The sequence below is a fragment of the Accipiter gentilis genome, chromosome 9 (genome assembly GCF_929443795.1).
Source record: "Accipiter gentilis chromosome 9, bAccGen1.1, whole genome shotgun sequence".
Taxonomy (NCBI): domain Eukaryota; kingdom Metazoa; phylum Chordata; class Aves; order Accipitriformes; family Accipitridae; genus Astur; species Astur gentilis.
The window spans coordinates 27,602,904-27,622,049 of record NC_064888.1 but is presented as its reverse complement, the minus strand read 5'-3'; the positions used below and the strand labels follow the sequence as shown (position 1 = coordinate 27,622,049).

The following is a 19,146-nucleotide window of genomic DNA, read 5'->3' as shown; positions in this document are numbered from 1 at the left end:
AGTCCAGGGAGGCCCACGGTGGAGCAGATCTCCACCTGCAGCCCATGGAGGACCCCATGCCGGAGCAGGTGGGTTCCCGAAGGAGGCTGTGACCCCGTGGGAAGCCCACGCTGGAGCAGGCTCCTGGCAGGACCTGCGGATCTGTGGAGAGAGGAGCCCGCAGAGCAGGTTTTCAGGCAGGACTTGTGACCCCGTGGGGGACCCGCGCTGGAGCAGCGTGCTCCTGAAGGACTGCACCCCGTGGAATGGACCCATGCTGGAGCAGTTAGTGAAGAACTGCAGCCCGTGGGAATGGCCCACGTTGGAGAAGTTCGTGGAGGACTGTCTCCCGTGGGAGGGACCCCACGCTGGAGCAGGGGAAGAGCGTGAGGAGTCCTGCCCCTGAGGAGGATGAAGCAGCAGAAAATAACGTGTGATGAACTGACCGTAAACCCCATCCCTGTCCCCCTGTGCGGCTGGTGGGCTTGGTAGGGAATCCAGGAGGGAAGGTGTTTTGAGATTTGGTTTTATTTCTCATTACCTTACTCTGGTTGATTTGTAATAGTGAGTTAATTTTCCCCAAGCTGAGTCTGTTTTGCCTGTGACAGTAATTGGTGAGTGATCTCTCCTGTCCTTATCTTGACCCACAAGCTCTGTTATATTTTTCTCTTCCCTGTCCAGCTGAGGAGTGGGCGAGTGATAGAACAGCTCTGGTGGTCACCTGGCATCCAGCCAGGGTCAACCCTCCACACGATAGTTCTTACTTAACCATAAAAATCAAAGCCATGAGGCTACACATCATGTATTAATGAGGGAAATCAAGAATTGCCTCAAAGGACACTACAGGTGATTTAAGGAAAGGACTTCTATACAATAATGCCAAATATTTAAGATATATTTCAGAAAATAGCTGTCAATGATAACACAGCAGACCACTCTGCAATTGCATACTGAGCAGCAGAATAATATTATACCCTTGCAGTGGAAGAGGGAAAGTTTTCCTTTATTGTTTCACAATAAGTGAAAGTTATTCAAGAACAATCCAGTAAAGCTGTGAAACTAAACTCATGCAGCTCACTGAAAACTTAGCTAAAATTATATGTAAAATACAAAAGCAGAAATATCTATTGCGAGTGCAGTATTTAAGAAATGAATTAAATTCAAGTACATTTCCAATTCCAACACTTTTGTGCAACATAAAGCTGGCCTTTTTATTTATATTCACATGTCAACTCAATGTGACTGTGCTTGTTTCTGTAGGACACGACTTACAGGAGAAACATTCCCTATTTCGATGCTGGCATTACTCAAGACCACACTTAACATTAAGTAATAACATAGATCTCTAGCAATAAAGAAATAAAAACCAGGGACAAAATAAGGGAAATAAATAGGATCATTCAAGTACCTAAGCGATATGAGCTACAAGACTGCTAATGAAAACCAGCTACTTATGTGGGAATAAGATCTGGTAAACAGAAAAATTACACAGCAATAGCAGCACTTCAAGACAGCGGACATCACATCTAAAACCACAGTGTGATTTGGCCATGTGCATTAAGTGAGATCACTTTAGCATTTAAGTTTTGCCAATCTAAGATACTAGATTATTCCTAGTGGATGAAAACCACAGTTTTCTGACAGAACAGCTCAAGCTTTCAGAAACATAGTAAAATTAAAATCAAAGGAGCAAGGTTTGGAAAGCTACAGGAAGCCCAGAAATATCATTAGGAAGGGCAAGCAGAGTTTTCAGGAGCCACTGGGAGAAACAGGGAAGGAAAAAAAAAAACCAGCAAGGACTTGGCAAGACTAAGAAAGACCACAAAACATCAGTGCTCCCTTAGCCCTCAATTTGTACTTATCTCCTTCTCCCCAGCACTGAGCTACTACAGTGCTTGTACCTGGTGTAGGAGAGCTAAGGGATAGAGTTGGAAGGGATAGAGTTGGTCACTCTTAACAACCAATCAGTTCTGGTGTGGGGGGTAAGAAACTTAGAGACCCTCTCCTGGTGAATATATAGGTGGCTGCTCTCCATCAGCAGAGATAATGCCTCTGCTTGCAGCCAGCTGGGCTTCCTTGAGTCAATCAATTATCTGCTTCTCACTTTTGTAATTAAAGAAAAGTCATACCCCCACTTTTCTCAAATCATTGGCAACGAGCAGTCAGTCCCACTTGTGTTTTGATTTATGAAGAGCACAGCCTGCTCACGCTGTTGGGGTGCTCACCTTAGGGGTTAGGCAGAAATTAAGAGTAAAACCATGATATCTTTTGCTAGGGGCCTGGTACTTGCAGTGTAACAGCCCTTAATGGCCCTAGGTGTCCCTCCCACAGCTGCTAACCATCAAGACCTATAAAAGGTGAAGGGGAGTATATAAAAAAATGAATCCTAATATGGTCTGAGTAAAGAATTGTAATTCAGGTATGTGTTTTCTCTAGTCCCTTCATTCATATTCCCAATGAGGCTATTGTAGGGACCCCTAGGGCAAAAATGGGGGATTATGATCGCTTATTGATATTTGATTTCTGTGGATTGTATTTGTAGCTGTTTCTGAACAAAGGAGGGGTTTACATTTTCATTATACTTCCCTGATTTTGCCTAACAGGAGTATTTCTGTAACCTGGTGAAAAATTACATTGTAAAAACAGGATTTTAAAAGTGTTTTTATGTACTAACCTCTGATGGTGGTTTCTGTCTCTCTCTAGGAGCTAAACTGAATATATTTCACTATGTAAAAAGAAGCTTAATTTTAAATGCCGAAATAAACAATCAATACTCCTCCCACATTACTAGATTATAACAATAGTGCCCTCTTTACAGAGAAAGTTATTAAAGAAGACTGAACTGTTTTTTCAGGTGAGGTGTTAAGAAATGATAGACTTTAAAGAAACAACAGGCTTTAAGATATAAACGTGGGGGTTTTTTTAAGACTAATACAGATTATAAAACCTGATATTTTTCTAGAATGTTATTTTTTACAGTGCTGTGAAATGCCAACGTACAAATGTTTCATGATATGTTATCTGGTGGATAGTAATCATCAGTAACCTTTAAGCTAATATAGCATTTTCCTGGAATATCATCTCTGCTGTAATTGATGATGTTCTTTTCAAACATCCTCACTCTTTTCATTTTTTTAGGTCAATACAAATCCCTGAAGCTGAAGCAAAAGGTGAAATTCTACCTCCAACTATACAAAAAATAATAAAAGGTTACAACAAGTATCTACGTCCATTTTTTGATAGTAAGTAGAAAAGCTGTTTTAATAAGATTGAGCCATACATAATGTAGTGTCTGAAACTCAGCAATGAGAGTAAATGTTTTTTTCACTGTACTTTTTTTCTCCAATGCTTGACAGTGACTGATCTGATTATACATGATGTACTATGATATAATAAGATAGAGCATAATAGCTTTTGTGGCCCAAGGTGAACCTTATTTATTCCAGGCATTCACAAGCAAAGCTTCCAGACTCTGTTAGAAACTTGGCTATCAATGTTCATGTGTCCTCAGTGGAATAAACTGTAATACCTTACCTATTTAAATGCATAATTTCCTAAAAAATAACTACAAAAAATTTTGATTAAAGATAAGAAAGCTTTATTTGTCAAACTGGTCATAAAAGCACAGGCAAATCTTGATACTATACCAAGTATTATGTGCATCTACTATAAGATTGCAAGAGAATTATTTGATAAATACTTCTTGTCTTGGGTCTTAAAGGCCACTGAACTGGCTCACTGCAGAACTGTGAGGCAAAATGAATATAAAATGTCAGTTCCCTGTGTCAGAAGGCCACAGTCACCAGGTTGGAAGACCCACATAGTTTACTGTCATAAGGCTGATTTTACTGCCCTGCAGTGCAGTCAGCGTTAGGTACGTGAAATCTCAGTGACAAACATCTTCCTTGCTTGAATCAGGCTATTGTATGTATCAGAAATAGTGAAGAGTCATGAAGTAGGGTGAAGATCTCTGCCTGGAGTAACTGCAGAACTCTGAAAAAAAACCCTCTGCATGTTGAAAAGATACTCAGTACCACGTGGCTGTTGGAAGATAAACTTGCAGAGTGAATGCTAGGCAATAGTTCTTAAGCTAAATATTCAGAAAGGTTAGAGGTTTCAAATGAAGACTTTTATATCCCTTTATATCCTGCTTAAAAATTGACTAATTATTTTTCAGACCCTACTGTTTCCTCTTGCCATCCAAATACTTGGTGGGACTATCAGCCTGTTCAATAAGGGCATTCCATACCATGTGCAATTTCTGAATCAATTTCATAAAAATATTACGATAAATCTGTATTTTAGGTTTAGGAGAAAGGGAAAACTATTTAATCTGTTTGGTTTTATTGTAATTGTCTCAGCTGCTGATATTGCTGCTAAAAGTATTGACATGACCTAAGAAAATTTTCAGCAAAATAAAAGTAATGCTAAAAAATAAACTAACACCTTATCATTGGAGATGACACATAATGGAAAATACATATTTAGTGGCCATTGATATATTTCATTCATTACTTAGGGCCAACATATCTCTAGTCCTAGCATTATCAGGATGGATGTGCTTTGGTAGACAGCAAACAGAATTGCATTGCAAAATCCTATGATAGTAAAGACCTACAGTAAAGCACTTCTATAAGTTATGAATTGACCTTTCCTGGTGTGGGCCAATTTTTTTTTCTCAGCTGCTGTAATGCAGCAAGGCTATAGGTCTTTTTCTGCCTGGGAACTTTGTTCAGAGGGATGCTAAGGACTTTCTGTGTTTGCCTGGAAATCTCATAGGAGCTCAAGCCCAGATCAAATCTGTCATATACAGAGCCAGTCTAACACTCCCAGACACTGCCAGCATCGCTGCATATGCTCACCATAGCTCAAGCACGCAAACACTGTGTCTAAAATTTTTGATGTATCTATATTAGCCCTACTGCTGAAGAAATGGGGTGAGACTCTGAAAAATATGTTTTATTGATGCCATTTCTAAATACAGTGTTGGTGGTTTTGAGAAATGACTTTTTTGTGGGATTAAGTTAGGTTGGGATGACTGAGGAAGTATTCATCCTGATTTTTGGACCTGTAGCTTTTTTTGCAAGATTATTTGGGATCATTTTCCATGTGATAGAGGCATGTATGCCTGGAGTGCGGAGTGGTATCTGCCCAGCCCTGATGCCTCTCTGTTACTGGCAAGGTGGGCTGCATCTTGGATGAGATTCAGGTCCAGGAGAAGCTATTGCTTTTCCTCAGAAGGAGAGCTAGTAAACCACCTGAATTCTCAGCTTAAAAAATCAGTGGATTGTACTGATCTGTGTGACCACAACTATCCTAGCTTTGTTCCAAGTAATATTTTCCTTATTTCTATGGATATTACCTGCCTGCAGCTGGTGTACCTTGTATCTGTTCTTTGTGAGAAAGATTTCAGTATAACTGGCTTTACTCGGAATTATATCAATGGCTACAGCACACCTGCTAAATAGTTGATGAAGCCAAAGTATTAATTTAGTCATTTATACCTCTTCTGTGACTTGCTTTTACCCTCATTATCCCCCCAAATTAATTTCTTTGATATGATATTTGCATGTTAATAGTAAGAGACTGATGAATCAAAAATGGAACATAAGATCAAAGTTCTGGTTAGACTTGAGTAGGGTAATGAACAAATGCATGATAAGAACATAAACTGGGGTATTCTGGTACTAGTGGAGATTATCAGCTACTATAAAAGCCTGCGCAGTTCTAATTGTGCCAACCTATTGGTGCTGATTACAGGAAAGGATGTATATGTGTATTAATCCCAAGATCTATGTTTGCTGTCGGAAGTACAGGAAGGGATTCGCATAAAATGCAAACCTAGTATGTGTATGTTGATATGCAGAAATATATAAAACAAATAATATCCTACAGTCAGCCTCTTTAAGACACTTGTTCCCCGCCAACCCCCCCCCCTTTTTTTTTTTTTTTTTTGGCCAAGATATCTTTGCTTTCAAAAGTGTGCATATTTCTGTTTGTGTGGTCAGTTAAATATGCACGAAGAAATTTGTCATAAAACTAGATGGTATTTGTTGGCATCTACAGTGCTTTGAGCTTAATGTTAGCTAGTCAAAATGGAACACTGAAATGTGATTTTTATCAAGTGTGAGAGGGCCAGAGGTCAGCTTGAATTTTAGTGTAATGTAATTCAAAGTCATTTCAGAGTTATTTGTCCTTGACATTTTTCTTTAGGCAGGAAATGGGGATTTTTGGTGATGCTTGCTGCCAAGATACAATCATACTATTACAAAATCAGTGACACTGAATTCCTTAATATTTAGCAAAATGTTTTTTTAGTCCCCAAAAGAAAGCATTAGATATAAACAAATGTTCATAAAATTAAGGTTCCTTTTTCCTAAAGCCAGGAGAAGCAGAAATATTTACTAGTCAAGGAAATTTTATGGCAGCTCCTAAGTTCTTAGTTTAATAAGCCCTCAATTTATCTATTTGTTTTTGGTTCTTGTACTGGGACTGGTAGATGACTGGAAATTACTTAAGTGGATACAACTCAGCTAGTGTTATTAATGAGGGGATTATGAAAGTATTTTTCATTTGAATCCAATGGCTGTGCATAACAACATAAAAACTTTCTTCTCCTCTCCTTGTATGGATTGGAACGAATAGATTTCTAGATTTTAAGCCTGGATTAATCTCACCTTACTTTAGTCAAGTCCTCCCCCACAGGTCACCCCTCCAGACCCTTGCTACCCAAACACTGCCACTTGTGACCAATACAGACTGTCATTCCAATCACTAGTTAGATTAATTGAAGACAGTCTTAATATGGCAAAGGTTTGCAGACAAGTAAAATTGACTGAATGTTTTATGTTTGTCTATGGTGGGTGGCATGTACCAGTTATCAAATTATGGGGGTACTTTTACACAGTGTTTAGTACAGAGGAATCCCACCTGGACTGGTTACTTGGCTCTGCCCTCACCTAAATGTTACTATTAAGAATGTTCTCTTTCCTTAACTATAGCATTTTAATGTCCCTCTTGGAGCTGGTTCATCAAGCAAGTCTTAGTAAACTGAACAGATAGACCCAGGAAGTTCCATTAGCGAACTAAAAAATTACCTAATATAGAATGGTTTTAGCCATTCTTTGGACTGGAATATGAAATACTCCTACACTAGTGTTAGTAGATAGTACCCCTTAATGTAATAATATGCCTCTTAGACTTTCAGATAATGCGAAAGCCTTCCACAGAAAAGCTGACATAAGAGATTTAAAAATGCACAGTTATTTCCCTTAAATGTGCTACATAACCCTGGCACTTTATCTCAGCAGTACAAGCTGATTTCAACACCAGGTTTTCTGCTGAAACTGTGTGGACCAATTTTATAACTTTAGGTGCTGTGCCAAATCTCTCTGAATTAATAGCAATTCCTGCTGACTTCAGTGAACATTGGATCAGGTTCATAGAGCTGTTAAGGGATGCATAAAATCTTGTAAATAATTTTATACAAATAGATTTTGTTCTGTGATTGAATGTGATAATTTAAGTGTTCTAATTAAAAAGAGAGAGACTAGGAAAAGGTCATAGCTAAGTACATTTGAATATGGAAGCTGCTTTCAAGTAGTATAGAGAAGTGTCATGCTTAAATCAGTTATTCTAAACCATGTCTAAAAGATTATTTTCCTTAGCTTTCTAATGAGTAAAACATTTCATGGCCTTAAGGTTTAAAATCAAGAAAGCAAATTAAATTGCGTCCAACCTTCTGTGGACATAAATTTTTTTTCCCCCAAATGTTGTTTATATTAAGTTCTATGAGTTTAATTAGATCAAGGCATTTTAGTCCTCAGAAGTTTACAGTTTACCCCTAAAAGAGACCAGGAGATATCAGAATGTTAGCCATGTCTAAGAGACTTTGATTTAGTGAGACAAGTTCACAGGGTACACGAGAAGGAAATGCCAAATGATCATCATCTAAAGACTATTTTATATACCAATTAGTCAATATCTAATCCTTCTGAGAAAGGCGAAAAGCCCAGAATATGTATGGCCAGTTGTATATTGGAAAAACATATCTTTTGAATCCCTACTGAATCCTTAAAATTGTGATTGAATAAATCAATGACTTGGTGCAAAACTGTAAACTTCAGCATACAGATAGTAATATAGATTTTTTCCTTCCTTTCCTGTGGAAATAAGAGACACCGTGAGACTACCATTGCCACCAAATGCAGCTTCCTGCATGCAGGACAGTTTTGTGTTTCTCCCCACCACTCGCCCCCCACCCCTAAATGCTGAGTTCTAGACACCCTGAGTGAGGAACAGTGATTAAGTTCAGTTAGAAAAAAAAATAAAAATAAAAATTTGAGGTTTCATGTTGTCTCTAACTTCCGTAAACTGGGATCTTGCTTTGTTTTGTCAGAGAATGTGTACAACTTGCTACTAGATACATTTTTCCATGCACTTACTGACATTGGGCAAGTCACCTTTCTGCCTTTTCTTTGAGGAGGTGAGCAAATGCTGTTCCTTAATTTTCACATGACAAGCTTTGATAAAGCTTCCAGAGTTTTTTTTTGTCTGTTTGGAATATTTCTCTCTCTCAATTGAACTCTGTCTGCTGTTTGCACATATTTTTTTTCCAAATGTGGAAAACAAATCTTGTCACAGTAATCTCATAACAGTCTTGCCAATGCAGTCTAGATTGCAAGATAACTTAATTCTGTGTGTTTCTCCCCGTTGCAATAGTGTTTCTGCCAAAGCATATGGAAAGATCATGTTGAAATGATTATCTGTGACAACCTCTAAATCCTTCTCAAAGGCACTGCTTGCCAAGATAGTTTCCCATCCTGTATATACTGCCTGCATTATTTGTCCTCACATGAATTGCTTGCATTTGCCTGTTTTAAAATATGTTTTTTCTGACAAATGAAGTAATAAGCTGTTATTACGGTCCCCACCAATTTTTGTCTTGTCCACAAACTGTACTAGTGAAGCTACATCACTGTAAAGAGCATTGATGCAAACAAACAGGATTGAAGCTGATTCCTGCTAGAAATGGGTCAGTCTTCTGATGTCTTTGTATCTAAGATTACAGTTGAGATCTGTCAGAAGGCCTATCTTAATCAGTCCAGCCTCCTCAGGTAACATGTATTTATTAAGAAAGATGTCTTGTGGTGGGAAGTTAAATGCACCAAAAAAATCCGAGTGTAATGTATCACTTTTTATCTAAAAGCCCCATAATACTCTAAAATAAAGCAAAGTTGGCCATCAGGCAGACAAAAACAGTTTTTCATAAAACCATAATAAATTGTTCTAGTGATACTTTTACTTCCAATTCTGTTAGAGTTGCATAGTATTTTATCCAGTATTGTTGCAAGGATGAGGTGCTCTTTCAAAAAGCCATACTTTTGAGATATTTCTGAATGTCAGAATTGCTTTAAGTTTTCTTAAACTAAATGAAAAAAGCTAGTACTAACAGCTCAGCACTGGCAATTCCTGATAGTGCCGACTGACTTTAGTAGGTCTTCAGAGTCACAAATACATATGTGACACACTGGTGGCTTACTTTGTTGGTACAAAGTTTAACAGACTGTGATCGTTGCAGTGATCCAAACTTAATTTGTAGGTATGCGATCTGCCACTCTTCTGGCTGCTTTCCCATGTGGGATTACTGTGAATATCTGTAAAGTACATAAAGTAACAGTCTTTGTACATAAATTTAAGTAGAAGTTAAAATGTATGTTAGATTGTGCCCTCATTGCTGTAATAAGGCACACCCTTTGGCATTTCTTTGCTATTGTTTGAAGATTCCCTTCATTGATGCAGGACAGAGTGACTTTAGTTTTCTTCTGAAGACCGGTAGATTCCTCCTGAAGTTGTCACTATACAGGCAATTCCTGCCAAACATAAGGAAATGTAAGAACTGACTGCCTGCCTCATCTGGTTTTGGCAGTGTCAACAGGAGCCCTTTCAGAGGAAGTTCAGGGGGAACCCTGGTGGATAATTACGGGAAGACTCATTCTGCTATTAATACTTTGCTTACTTAGTAAGGCACCATAAATTGTATTTAGCCTCATACACAAAAAAGAAATTAGCATTTAACTATTAATATTGTTCTGATTTAATTAATTGTTAAGGCAAAGCTATTCTCAGCAGCTTGTATTGTGTTAATAAAGACCCCTTCCATATTTTATTCCCCCCCCCCCAACTCTTTGCTGGCATGTTGCTGTATCTGAGAGGATGTAATTTTCTGCTGAGTTTTCATGAGTGTCTGGCTTGACAGGCTGGCTGCACAGCACAAGCACTTGGGTTGTGGAGACTGTCAGGGCTAGCGGAGCAGGATGGTTTTGTCCTGACTACACTACCACTCCTTAGCACTTGAACCACATGGCAGGTCTGTGCTAGGACAACCCGTTTGAGCTTGAAGTACCTCTTAAGCTAGATGTTGTCAGGTGGTTGGGAGCCACCCAACACTACAGTTCTGCTGTGTTACTCAATAATAGTTTGAAAATTACAGCAACAGGAAAGAAGGAAGGAAGAGATGTATAAAGTCCTGTTTCTGTGATTCCAGAAAAATTAAACCTAATTTAATTTCAGTAGTCTTTCTAGAAAGTCAGCTTTTCCTCTCAGGTGTGCAACGGTAGCACTGATGATACTGAAATGCTGCTAAAGAACCTTTCCCCTAATCGGTATCCCCTTTACTTCAAGGATCAAGTATTGTTCTTACCAATAAAATATAATAGGAAAGAGTCTGATTATTCCCAGCGACAATTCCCACATAGCCAGCTGAACACTGCATTGTCATCTCCTTAGGGTGATCCATTAAGCATATGCCTTCCATGATGAAGTTCCCCCCAAATTCTTGTGTGACAGTTGGCAGTAATATGTTCTGTTACAGTCATACATGGGAATCTGTAGGAAGACTTTAAAAAAATTAGGAAATGGATTATGAAGCACCCATTTTTAAATTTAATGGGTTTTGAGGGTCCGACATCTTTTGAGGCTGGCAATAGTGTACCTATAGTAATGATGTAGTACAATGGTAAGCATAAGTATCAATTGACTCTGCTGTTGCATCCTAGAAAGTTGGGCTGAGTTTCCTAGAGGGTCAAGTTTTTAACCCTGGAGGGACAAAACATAAATGTATTCTTGGAGTATCAAAACGTGAAAAGAATGGGACGAAACAGAAGAACAAGCTGTCAATGGTCTGAGAACTTTTCAGTCAAATAATTTTGTTCCGAATTCAACCTCCAAAGCTTTCTTCCGATAGATGAACAATTTCTTCTAATCCCTATGTATGATTTATAGTATATAATAAACACTTAGATTACCATCAGGGGATGCTGCAAGGCTACAGTCTGGCTGGAGCTTTATATTTGAACTTTCAACTGAGTCCAGAACAAAGCATTTGTAAATTCTTTCTGGAGTGCCAGATGTTTAACAACTTTAACACCTGCATTACAAATGGAAATTATTTTGGGAAAAAATAAAAGTACTAATACACTTATAGTGCTTGGAATGATGCATTTTTTTTTCCTAGTGTTACTCAGTAGGGTAGAGTAGGACCCCTTCTTCCTCTAGATGCCATTTGGGGGCATATAAGAGCTATGTACATAATACATTACAGGGAGCCAAGAGGGGGTTTCAGCGGTGTGCCTGCGATATACTGGCACCATCAGCTACATAGATCTTATCTAAAGTGTTTCTGGATTTCTCAGTACTGCATTCTCTGCTTCTCAATTGCTTGAAAAGATGCGCTTATTTAATATGTATTTCCTTGTACATGTACTCTGTTAATTATTCTGCACATATTCAACCAGGAATAATGTCATGTTTCCATGAAAGCTCTGCACAAATTCTGCATTTTAAAATGCACAGCTGGTGATCTTCCTTCTGACGCTGTGAAATGCACATTCACAAGGAAACAAGAGTCTGAGCATACTAACATTACAATAACAACTACTTAGGTAAGGTATTTAATCACACTGAATAAACCTTCACCTGATATTAAATATTAAAAGAAGAACAAGATGATGAGTTTTACTTTACAAATGCAAGTATTTAAATCAAGTGAACTGCTAATGGTCAAAAGCAAGACAGTAAAATGCAGCGACACAATACAGACAATATATTCTTAAATGGGCAGTAAATGAAGTCACTCAGCTGTCCCATCTGGATATTAACCATGTGACGTTGCCAGGTGCAACTCCTTAGTTCACTAACATCTGATGGACCAGATGTTGCAACTGGAAGATTCTTTCCACCGCTCTGCACCTCGGAGCAGGAGGGTGTGATGTGCCATGGGGATTGTACCTTCCGCACCTTGTTGTGCAACATTTTTCCCAGCACTTTTTTTTTGGGGGGGCGGGGAGTGAGAAAAAGAAAATTCATATAAACGAGGAAATATTTAGGAAATAAAGCATGTTTGTTAAAACTAAGATACTGTTAGTCTAGAAGCATTATCTTTTGGTTATGAAATTGTTAAAATTCTTTCATGATCTAAGTTTGAGGAATATTTCCTTTTGAAAAAGCTACTAAACGTTTAGAAAAAAATAGTTCCTATTGTTGAAGATTTTGTAGCCTGTTCTGCTGAACACTGAGTATTAAAGAACTTTGTGCTAGATTGTGACTTTCTCTTTTTTGCAGATGGTCCTGTGTCAGTTGGAATGAGTCTGGATATTGCAAGCATTGATACAATATCAGAAATAAATATGGTATTGTAGCTTTTGCAGTCTCTTTCTTTTGCTTGTTGATGAGCTAATGTCTTGTGTTTACAGCTGCTGGCAGTGTGACTTTGAGGCTTTTCTCCTTGTGCAGTCAATGTGTGTTAGGAGATGGAATTTTATTTTTTACTAGAAGTGCGGCTGCAAATCACACCTCTCACAGATGCAAACAGAAATTTGCTACTGACTATTGATATTGACGAAGGGCATGTAGACTGGTATTTATTTTCCAGATGAAATGCCTAAATCTTTATGCATTTCAGAAAATTAAAGATGTATTCATGTGACTTGGAAGCCACTCCCTTTCTTTGTGATTAGACACAGCTGAACTCATGTTATTTTTCTCTTTTGCTGTTACTGTCACACATTAATTTATCCCAGCTGTGTTTCATTACATTTGTGCCATTTTATTTTTGAACAAACTATGAAGTGGAGTATACTTTTCTAATTAAAGATCTTCTGTTGGTACATAGAAATAAAAGGAAAAATTCATTAATCAGATGTTCAATATTAGAAAATATTTGTGTGCGTGTATATATATAAAAATGTGTACACATATAAATAAGTATCTAAAAAAAAAAAAAGGTGTTATGTTTATAAAAGTACCTCACCGTTTCACTACTCAGGCTTCCACAGAAGTTGAATATTAGAATCCCTCTGTACTTAGTAAGTACTAGTATGTAGAAAGGGGAAAGTAAGGTCAGAACTTAAGATGAACTTATCATACCGATAAAAACACACTATAAACCAAAAAGCTGATTAAAAAGGTGGTAAGAAATAGCGTGATTTTAATGTAAGAGTACAAGGCATATCTGAATTGAAGGTGAATTGGGCTGAGAGCTATATTCAAGGTCTTGATAAATTTGGCACCACTGTTTCCCTTGTGATGCTGAAAGGATAAATTGTGCTAAAAGATGATTCCTTCCTATTTCACTAACTTCTGTTCTTTTGTCTATCTGAATTTATACACCTTTTTCCAAGATTTTCTTAAAAAAATGCATTATTTAGTAGTTTATGTGAACAAAGTGATGTTTGCAACCACTTATATAGATCATGCTAAAATTTAAAGATTTACAGAGCCAGATTATCTGCTTACAAAACTCTGATGACTTCAACTGATTTATAGCCCCAGACTTAGGCCATCAGCTTGTACTGTAAAATTCCAATGACTGTAAGAACAAAATCTGCTCAAGATAATATTTCTTAATGATGTCAAGCTCACATCAAGCACTGGAAAATTTAGCAGTACAAGAGCCAGCACAACTGCTATTGGAGTGCCAGCATTTAAGAACGGGGCGTGGAGAGTCACAGGTTATTTGTGCCCAACAGCTGTTTCCGTATACTTTTGTAAAACAGAATATAATATAGGCTTGCTCTGTATGATAATTTTGTTTTTTCTCTTTCAGGACTACACAGCTACCATATTTCTAAGGCAGCGATGGACTGATGAGAGACTCTGTTTCGATGGTAATAAGAGTTTAAGCTTGGATGGTCGGCTTGTGGAAATGCTTTGGGTACCGGATACCTTCATAGTTGATTCAAAAAAGTCTTTTCTTCATGATATCACTGTTGAGAATCGTCTTATAAGAATATATCCTAATGGAACAGTCTTGTATGCTCTACGGTATGTATATAACACATACCAGCCTATTTGGCTTCTACCTGCATTTTAAACCTTCCAGGTTAGCATGATTTTGTGCTTAAGAAACTTCTATTTGTAAAAGCAGAAAACGCATGGTCTTGTAGTGTTATGAATATGTAACCATGTCAGGCATTGGAACAGGCTGCCCGGGGAAGTGGTTGAGTCACCGTCCCTGGAGGTATTCAAAAAAGCACATAGACAAGGCACTTCGGGACATGGTTTAGTGGGCATGGTTGGCAGTCGGACTCAATCTTAAAGGTCTTTTCCAACCTAAATGATTCTATGATTCTAGTATGATTGACCAACATGATTAAATTCTTAAATTTAATAATAGGTCTCACTTTCTTCCCTGAGTAGACCCTTTTGCTTTCATGTAGACCAAATACAGGGATTGCATTTTGCCATTCCAGTTGTTTTGCAATGAAGTCATTACAGAGGAAAGCAAGCTGTGATGATTGGTTTGCATTATTTATTGAAGATTATCCTTTATAATAGATTTTGATAGATATGACAAAATTGTAAAATGTATTGCGTAATATCAACAAAGGAAAAATGCACTCTAAGTGAAAAGGGAGCAGGGGGTGGCCTTTTTAGGCTGGAACTGAACTCAGCTATTCTGGAGTGGTTTGGGATGCTATTGCTCTTCCACATTAAATAACAGCAAATACTAGATTTTTTTCCTTGCAATAGATATTTGCCTGCAAATATTAGTTCAAGAAGGATACATGGCTTATTATTATTTTTACTGATGACAATTTTATCCCCTTAATAATGAGTAATACTTTTTTTTTTAAGGATCACCACAACTGTTGCATGCAGCATGGATCTGACTAAATATCCAATGGATAAGCAGATGTGTACTTTGCAACTGGAAAGCTGTAAGACACTTAATCATTATTATTTTTATACAATTAGAAAAATATTTCTGATCTTCTTTAAGGGCTGCTAGATATTATTATCAAAGAGGCTGGAATTTTAGAGCAGCCAAGGGGCGGTACGTGACCAGTCCTTGATGAATTACAATAGTATCTGTATACAAAGATAAATGCATGAGGCATCACTGAAAAAAGCATGGCAGTACTGAAATGCTGCCATGCTATTAATGATTAAACAAAATCTCAGATTATCATAGGCCTGGTTTTGCAGCACATCCTGCAGTTATTCTGTTGGTCTTCAGGGGGAGTTCTGTGAGCAGATATTTTCCAGCACAGCTGGGCACATTTTCTTTTTTTCTTCCTCTTTCAGATAGCAAGTATTCTCTCCACCCTGAGGCACAATTCTTTTAGGAAAGAAAGAAATTAGAATAAGGCTTATTTGTACGGCATAGAGTTCATATGTAATTAATTTACTGTCTTCATACTGAAAACAAGGTAACTGTTTAGACAGTTCTGTTCTGAGATGGATATATACAGATCCTTCTATGACTTAATTGTCTCTATGCCACAGCCCTCGGAAAACATGCCATCCGTTGATGGACCAAGACTAAATGTACATTTATAGGTTCTCATTTTGTCAGTCGATGTCCTCATAATTTTCATTAAAATATGCTCTCTACTACTTTGTAGGCATGGGTGCTTTGCCAATACCAGAATGTGCATGTTTATAGTTTAACTTCTTTGCTATTATTCATATGATAAGACTCTAGCAAAATATTTTTGTGTGGGATAATGTAAAAGGGTGCTAGTCCTGGAGGATGAAAATACATGTTCAAATATACGTCAAGACCTATCCAAAATCTTTTGGAAGGTTTTTCAGTACTCATCAAATTTTATTCTTTACTCTTTCAGATGTGTGTGTGCTTTATCTCCTGTTGGTAATGACAAATTAGAATATTGCTGCAAAGTTCCATTTTAGACAGAACCACAAAGGGGATCAACCCCAAAACCTTCCTCACACAGGAGTCCCTCTAGAATCAGCAGTTTTATAAGAACTGTTTAACAAATAGTGATTTGAATTAGCATTTGGATTTATCTCTTAATTTATTTTCCTTTGAAAAAGCATATTGGTAACTCAGTGCATATGGATTTACATCAGCAGCATTGCCTAATGAGTCATGTAAATGAGTCATTTAATATTTTCTCTAGTTCCAGAATGAAATATATGTCCCACAGGAACTTAAATCTACTTGACAGCATTAAAAAAAGGAAAATTCCCTATATAATTAAAAATAAGCATTTTTCAGAATGATTCCATCTGCTTTTTCAACAGCGCACAAGTGTCTTCTGTCCAAGGGGAAAACATAGTAATGTCCTCACAAATGCTCCCATGACACTGGTGTTTAGTTTTAAGGCAAACAGCTAGAAACAATAAATGTAAAAGGAAAGACTGTGCCTTTAGCTGTGGCCCTTTTTCTTCAGTGTGCTGTAATACTTTCTTTTGGGTGTGCTGGAAGTGGTGTTTGTTCCCTCGTGAAATAAGCTATTTCAATACATAGATGAATAATGACATCATCCTAGAGTACTGCTTGCAAATACCATTACCTGGAATTAAGAATTGTGAATGCAACCATGCATACACATCAACACAAATACTGACATTTATAAATAAAATGTAAAGTATATAGCAAATATTGGAGCTGAAACAAAGTGTTAGGCCTTATATCATGTGATCACTAATGTAAAGACAAACCTGACAAGATACTACCAAGTAATGGCTTTACACAGTAAAGCATACCTAGTGGCTTTTACAACATGCTGTTCTGCTGTCACTAGTTAATAACGCTAATTGACTTCTTCTTTCTACACAGCAAAATATATTTCAGACAAAATGTCTGTTACTTTTTTCCTCCCCTGTCGTTGCAACACTTTAGAAGGTAGTACAGGCATATGTTTGGAGACAGAGAGTTGCCACTCTGAGTCTGTTGGTTTGGCAGATGTGACATCTGGGGACTTGGAGGGCTCCTGTGTCGGTAGGTGCTGCCGGGGGGGTCATGCTCTCTGCCGTGTGGTAGGGGACACTACCATTCAGTTGTACTGGGCTGAGGGCTTTTCTCCTCTTCCTCCATGCCCCTGCCCGCACCCCCGGGCCTCCAGTCCAAATACATATTCATGTTTTGGGCCCATCTCTGAAATTTTATTTCCTTTTTGAACTTGTCCTTTAGCATTTATTCAGTGAAGAGCCATGTGAAGGCACTTAACTTGTGCTTGACAATCAGAGGAAATTAAAATTAGCAACAGAAAGGTAAAGCAGCTCATTTGTATTAGGTGTTATGAATGTTTAATCCCAAATTTACTATTCCTGTCGTTAACCCTGTTGACATTAGCTGCTTGCACTGTATCAGTGAAGTACAGGAGTGAGACATTTTGGGCTTGTGGAAGTAGATAGAATGAAAACTCAGTGTCATGTAAAGAGAATGGAGATTACTTGTAAAATCCAAATAATATGTCTTAAGGATTTTGCCTTTCTAAACTTTTTAAACATTGCATAATTAGTAAAATACTAATCCCCTGAATAAAGAGTAAGTCTGCACAGAGGGACCACTGTGCTATTTAACTTCACTGACTATTGGGAAGACTCTCTCATGAAAATTCTTCACAAATAAAGTTTTGGAATTAGTATTTTCAAAGAATTTTCATAGGAAGGATCACCAAAACCTACCTCCATGTGGAGATATGCTTGTTATCACCCATATGGGCATCAAGAATTTCTCCCACCTCACAGAACTTGGAAGACTCAATATCTTGTAAAAAAATAAATAAGAATTTACTGTGGTACTCCCTAGTTCTTTGGACTTTAAATATCTGCAGTTCATTTATATTGAAGGAAAGTAAAATGAATCCATGCCTGGAGTCATGTGTTAAAACTGCTTCTGTGAACCTCTTTGTTTTGACTGAGAACAATGCAATCATTTGTTTATAGGAAATGTTACTTTTTTTTTTTCCTCATCTCCCAAATCTGGGAAATTTCCCAGGATGTGGTTTTAGGGAATTGAGAACTTGGACACCCATGCTTTTGGTTTAGTCTTTTGACCCAGCAGTGTTTTGGCTTTAATTGTTATAAATGTGATAATGTGAGCAGAGATTCCCGGTCATGATACCTTTTCAGAAAACTGCCAATGATCATGAAAACAAGATTTACATTTCAGGTGAAATTATCATTTTAGTTGGTAACCAGCACAGTGTTTCCTTGAAATGAAATTTCTGAGCTCTTGTTTTTCCTACATTAAATGGCTGTAGGAAATAAGTTCTTTTTTTGTTACTGCAAGAACCAAAGCTGTTAACTTAAAAACATTAAAATGGTCTTTTTTATTTTAATGCATGTCTTTTTCTGTGATTCTAGAGCTTTGTTCTTTTTGCAACATATACCCTTGTGCAATGTATTGCCTTATTGTCTCACACTGTAATTTACTTACAATTGACTGGAGTCTAAAAATAATCATCTGCTCATGTTTCTGTCCCCTAAGCTTAGCTATTAACTTGCACAATATAAGTCTGTCAAATACCAGAATGATTGATCTAAATAAGCTAAAGGAAAAGATGTTCAAATGCTCCCTGTTAACATGTAAATTACATTAACATAGTCCTGAATTAATCATATACACTAGCCTGAAAATTGCCTGCCTTTTAATATAATGGGAAAAAGCTACAGAGGTATTTTAGCTATGATTGTGTCGCATATTGACAAGTGTGTGCAAAATACAGTTGCCTTCTGATAGATGATTCATGTCCCGTCTCAGCTCCTAATTACTACTTGAAGGTTAAGAGGAAATCTCCTGGGGCCCCTGAAGCGTGCCACGCTGTTGAGCCTGCAGAAACATCAGCATCCAAGCTGGTGTCCTTGGGAAGCATCCAAGCTCCTAAGCCAAAATGTCATCCCAAGCTATGACCC

The 19,146-nt window shown here is 37.6% G+C and overlaps 1 protein-coding gene across 2 annotated transcripts in view; it reads left to right on the top strand.

Annotated features, from left to right (window-relative positions):
* Positions 1 to 19,146, top strand: part of LOC126042691 (gamma-aminobutyric acid receptor subunit pi-like) — a 49,719-nt gene that overhangs the window by 12,400 nt on the left and 18,173 nt on the right. For both annotated transcript variants that reach the window (XM_049810221.1, XM_049810220.1), the window contains exons 3-6: positions 3,118 to 3,221; positions 12,601 to 12,668; positions 14,084 to 14,301; positions 15,115 to 15,197. In XM_049810221.1, the coding sequence (XP_049666178.1) occupies positions 3,118 to 3,221; positions 12,601 to 12,668; positions 14,084 to 14,301; positions 15,115 to 15,197 (473 nt within the window). The remainder of the gene's footprint in view (positions 1 to 3,117; positions 3,222 to 12,600; positions 12,669 to 14,083; positions 14,302 to 15,114; positions 15,198 to 19,146) is intronic.